Below are 5,433 nucleotides of genomic sequence, written 5' to 3'. Positions count from 1 at the left end.
GCCCCAATTCAATCCATTTTTTGAAACCAAGGTCCTATAAACATTTAATAAGCAATTGATGGTTAATTGATATCAAAATTTTTGAAATAAAACATCACACAACAAACCTGACCATTTGGCCAGCAAGAAGGGAAAAACTTTCCAGTTTCCAGTTTCCAGTTCTGTTGCACTTTCAAAATCAGGCCACATCTCGCTCAATACAAGTTCAAATTAAGAATGGTATATGGCGTTGTAAAATAGGTTCAAAATACTACATTTCATCAGAAGGAATCATTTCCAAAATCAGTTCACAAGTGAGAGAAACTCAAGCCACAAGATGCAGCTTCTCTATTCCTCTCGGACAGACAGTCACAACAGGACAGTCAAATTTGCCGAATCACTACGGTTGATTCAAAATGAACTAGTGGGTGATTTTTATACTGTTGGAAAGCTATGAATGTCCAGTTTTTAATGCCACTAACGGCACTCAATTTTGACTTTTGCACAAAGAGTTACGTTCAAACAAACAACTACTGTTTGGCTGCCCTGAACACCAATTTCCAGATTTCTTCCATTTTCGAAAACCCTAGTTTTGAGCAACCAATTGAAACGATTTTCGGAAGACACTTTGTACACACAATATACCATATATAACCATCAATTTCACAGCCAAACAAGCATCAAAAATTCGAAATTAAAATAGAACATCATAACCAGAAATTCGGCCAGCTCTCTTGCACCATTTTCCTTCGATTTTTCCTTCACTTTCTAACCAATATCATCTCATACAACACATAAACAACATCAATCAATCAACTACACCTCAAGGCAGCTACCTATAATCCACCTCAAGATCGTTAGCCTAGAGATTAAAGTAAGAAATGAAACACCTCATGTCTGCTAGCCTATTCCTTGCTTAGGGTTGTAAACCTATGCAAACTAAGCTTCATTCTTGAAGAAATTAGAAAGATTGAAGAAGGTGAAGGGTTACCTCTTGAACCCTTGAAGAAACCAGAAATTTTTCACCAAAACTCTCCAAACAAAGTCCACAAGATGATGCCTTTCTCCAAGTTAGAACAAATCTCCGAGTAGTATGTGAATTGGGTGAAGAATTTCAAGTGGAATGGAAGCAAGAATGGAGAAAAATGAGAAGAGCTTTCTTCCTCCTTTTCCCTTGGAGTGTTCGCTCGAAACAAGAGGAGAGACTGACAGTGTTGTTGTGGTTTGAATCTTGCTTTGGAAGCTTGAAGAAATTTGTGGCCAAAATTTTTGCAAAAGTCAACCACAAATAGTGTTCGAATAGTGTCCCGTACTACCACTTTTCTCTCTTGTTTGTTGCACTAGTGCACTAATCCTCAAATGTAATTCTTTTAACACTATAATTATTCACACTTAGTAGTCTAGCATAATTTTCTCAAATCTCCACTTAGTCGATTCGACGCGAAATATGCGAACTTCCGATTCACGCACGATAAAATGAAATTTAAAAGAAATTCATGTAACGATACTATAATTAACTAACACTAGGGTAAATAATTATATGAATAACTATTTTAAGAATAAAAACATGAGTCCTCACATCCTGATACGAACTCGATTCTCCAAGGACCACTCGAGAAGAAATCGAATCGATCAGGCAGCGGAAGGATCTGTTTTGATTAGGTTATGGATAAATTGGATGGATTCTAGACAATCAAGGACCGCTCAAGATTGTTTAGAATGGTAGAATGGCAGTACAATTCAACATGGTCTTGAATTGATAAGCCAAAACTTGAACAAAGGAGATTCGACTCACTTTGTATCAAGGGACGCTCCCCAAGGAAAAAGAGAAAACTCTCAAATTTTATTCATAATTGTCTTCCCCTTGAAAATATCACAAGCTTGGCTATTTATAGTCTTACAAGACTCAAAACCCTAATCTAAATTGGAAACAATACAAGTTTCCTTATTTGACTTGACTTCCAAACTTGACACAGCTTCCTAAACAAATTTGGAAGCAATTAACTACTTTCCTAAAACTCTAATTCAACTAGAATAGGAAACTAACTAACTCAAATTGGCTTAACTATGGTCAACATGACCTTAGCCTTTATTCCCTAATTCAAACAACTTACTCAACTCTCAAATTAACTCTAATTAACAACTAACATTGCTGAAAACTCAATTAAATAAATGATAACAAGAAATAAGCATGACACGGGGTTGGATCTTCAATGATTCTCGAGCCCGATTGCACCATCAACCATTATTTGAATGTGAAGACTTGTAAAATAAATTTTCTTGAACTTAAAAGGAATCCAAATATTCATGTTCTCATCATTCCCCTCTTCTTGAAAGACGATTTGTCCTCAAATCGAGTGCTTGCTTACAAAGGAGTAACTTGGAGAATGTCTTGATATATGCAATCCAAGAAGCATGCCGCCAACTCAACTTGATTATGAACATGAACCATTGCACATGCTCCATTTGTCAATCCAATTGTACTTGGTTGGAATTTGGAAGTTTAGTTTGCTTGATTCTTGGATTCACTTTTGGAAAGCAAATTGCTATTTTGTGAAGGTTTCCTAAGTGTATTTTTGGATTTTGGCAGCTGATAATATGAATCAAGTCTAACAAGAATTAGAAATCAAGAATGTGGAAATAAGATTCCAAATCCCTCTCAATTTCCAAATCCAACGCAAGGCTGCCTTTTCTTGTCTTTGTGTGTTCGAATTGTTCTCTTAAAAAGGGGTGACCAGTGGTGGCTAACTCCCTAAAATATCGGAAGAGATGGCCGAAAGTGAGGATAAGATGAATGGGCTAAGGAAAGTCCTAAAACGTAGGAGAGGTGGTGGCGAAAATGTAGGAATGGGTCTTTGATTGGAAATCAATCAAGATTTGGGAACCAATCACGATTTGGAAACCAAACAAGGTAGCCACACTTCAAGATTCAAGAGGATGACTTTTAGGGTTTTCAAAATATCAAGATTTTTTTCAAGAACCCACTATGCAATCCAAGAACTTCAAAAAATTACCAAGCCAACTACAAGGAGCAAGAACAACAAGAAACAAACACAAGGGAAAAAAATTTGGATGAACAGTACTGCTACAGTACACTACAATAATGCGCGGATGAACAGTACTGCTATAGTAGTAAACAGTGCCTATGAGCAGTACCTCCGTGAACAGTCTTTTTTTTTTGTTGCTTTTGACGACTCGACACAAGGTTATGACTTCACTTGGAAGAAATTTAATGGGAGTTAAACCCTTGAAAAACCTGTTTTCAAAAATGTAATCACACCAAGAAATTCCAACCTCGATCAATCAAGGGGTAGGTTAGACTCAAGTGATAAAATTAAAAAAAACAAGAATCAAATTTTTTTTTTCTTTTTAAATCAAAAGGTGGCTAGGGTTTTGGTAGAAAAACAAATAGGAAAAATAAGAAAAGAAAAAGGATATTAACCTGAATCAAGAGCCAAAGCTCTGATACCAGATGATACGAACTCGATTCTCCAAGGACCACTCGAGAAGAAATCGAATCGATCAGGCAGTAGAAGGATCTATTTTGATTAGGTTATGGATAAATTAGATGGATTCTAGACAATCAAGGGCCGCTCGAGATTGTTTAGAACGGTAGAATGGCGGCACAATTCAACATGGTCTTGAATTGATAAGCCAAAACTTGAACAAAGGAGATTCGACTCACTTTGTATCAAGGGACGCTTCCCAAGGAACAAGAAAAAACTCTCAAAATTTATTCATAATTGTCTTCCCCTTAAAAATATCATAAGCTTGGCTATTTATAGTCTTATAAGACTCAAAACCCTAATCTAAATTGGAAACAATACAAGTTTCCTTATTTGACTTGACTTCCAAACTTGACACAGCTTCCTAAACAAATTTGGAAGCAATAAACTACTTTCCTAAAACTCTAATTCAACTAGAATAGGAAACTAATTAACTCAAATTGGCTTAACTATGGTCAACTTGACCTTAGCCATTATTCCCTAATTCAAACAACTTACTCAACTCTCAAATTAACTCTAATTAACAACTAACATTGCTGAAAACTCAATCAAATAAATGATAACAAGAAATAAGCATGACACGGGGTTGGATTTTTAATGATTCTCGAGCCTGATTGCACCATCAACCATTATTGGAATGTGAAGACTTGTAAAATGAATTTTTTTGGACTTGAAAGGAATCCAAATCTTCATGTTCTCATCACATCCTCTCCCCCTTAAGAGAATTTCGTCCACGAAATTCATACCTTGATTTGGGAATAGATTTGGATATTTTCCTCGAATTTCTTCTTCTACTTCCCAAGTTGCTTCCTCTAGTTCGTGGTTCCTCCATAGAACTTTCACCAACGGAATTCGCTTATTCCTCAGTTCTTTCACCTTACGATCTAGAAGCTTTATCGGTTTCTCCTCATAGGTCAGTGCCTCATCGATCTCAACATTTTCCGATTGCAGGACATGAGACGGGTCTGGATGATATTTCTTGAGCATCGATACATGAAAAATGTTATGGATCCGAGATAAACTTGATGGCAATTCCCACTTATAAGCCACATTTCCTACACGTTGAAGAATTTTATAAGGCCCTACGAATCTAGGTTGCAACTTCTTTCCTTTTCTTGACATCCAACTTGCTTTGAGAGGAGTAATCTTAAGAAAAACTTGATCTCCAACCGCAAATTCTAAATCCTTCATTCGATTGTCTGCATAGCTCTTCTGATGACTCTGTGCGGTTTGAATCCTCTGACGTATTAACTTCACTTTTTCTCGCGCTTCCTCAATCCAAGGCACTGCAGTGGGGTCCAAAATCTTTCGTTTACCTTCTTCATCCCAACACATCGGAGACCTACACTTCCGGCCATAAAGTGCTTCATACGGAGCCATTTGATGGATGAATGGAAACTATTATTATAAGCAAATTCCACTAATGTCAAGTACTTACTCCAACTCTCTCCAAAATCCAAAATACAGGTTCTCAACATGTTCTCAAGAGTTTGAATCGTCCTCTCGGACTGTCCATCAGTCTGTGTATGGTAAGTAGTGCTAAAATTCAATTTAGTCCCCAACACTTCTTGCATTTTCTGCCAGAACCGCGAAACAAATCTAGGGTCTCGATCGGACACATAGACTGAGTTGTACTGATTACAGCATAGTGTAATTTGTAAACCTGCAATTACGGTTCTGGTTTGGTATTTGGCATATATGACTTAGTTGTGCTGGGATTTGGACTGAGTGACCTTCTACATTGTTGTAGCCCTGGTTCTTAGCTTCGAAATGGTGGGTCTTGCACCTTCATCCGACCATCGTAGCGCCTTTGGTACCATTACCGCAAAATGACGTCAAAACTATTTTTCTGGTTTTGAGCTTAATTTTCATTTCCGGACTTTTTCCTAGCTTGACTTGTACTAGTACTACTTGGAGCTTGCTGAATGGTTATTGGATGAACTTGTTG

General features: G+C 37.1%; 1 protein-coding gene across 1 annotated transcript; it reads right to left on the bottom strand.

Moving 5' to 3' along the window:
* Nucleotides 1-4,001: 4,001 nt before the first annotated feature.
* On the bottom strand, nucleotides 4,002-4,820 carry LOC140015174 (uncharacterized). The gene is made up of 2 exons (XM_072067077.1): nucleotides 4,232-4,820; nucleotides 4,002-4,021 (listed from the first exon to the last, which is right to left on the bottom strand). The coding sequence occupies exons 1-2, from the start codon at nucleotides 4,818-4,820 to the stop codon at nucleotides 4,002-4,004; spliced, it is 609 nt and encodes a 202-aa protein (XP_071923178.1).
* Between the last annotated feature and the right edge of the window lie 613 nt (nucleotides 4,821-5,433).

Source organism: Coffea arabica, chromosome 10e (assembly GCF_036785885.1).
Source record: "Coffea arabica cultivar ET-39 chromosome 10e, Coffea Arabica ET-39 HiFi, whole genome shotgun sequence".
Taxonomy (NCBI): Eukaryota; Viridiplantae; Streptophyta; class Magnoliopsida; order Gentianales; family Rubiaceae; genus Coffea; species Coffea arabica.
The sequence above is the reverse complement of the archived record's forward strand: the minus strand, read 5'-3'. Positions and strand labels throughout refer to the sequence as shown.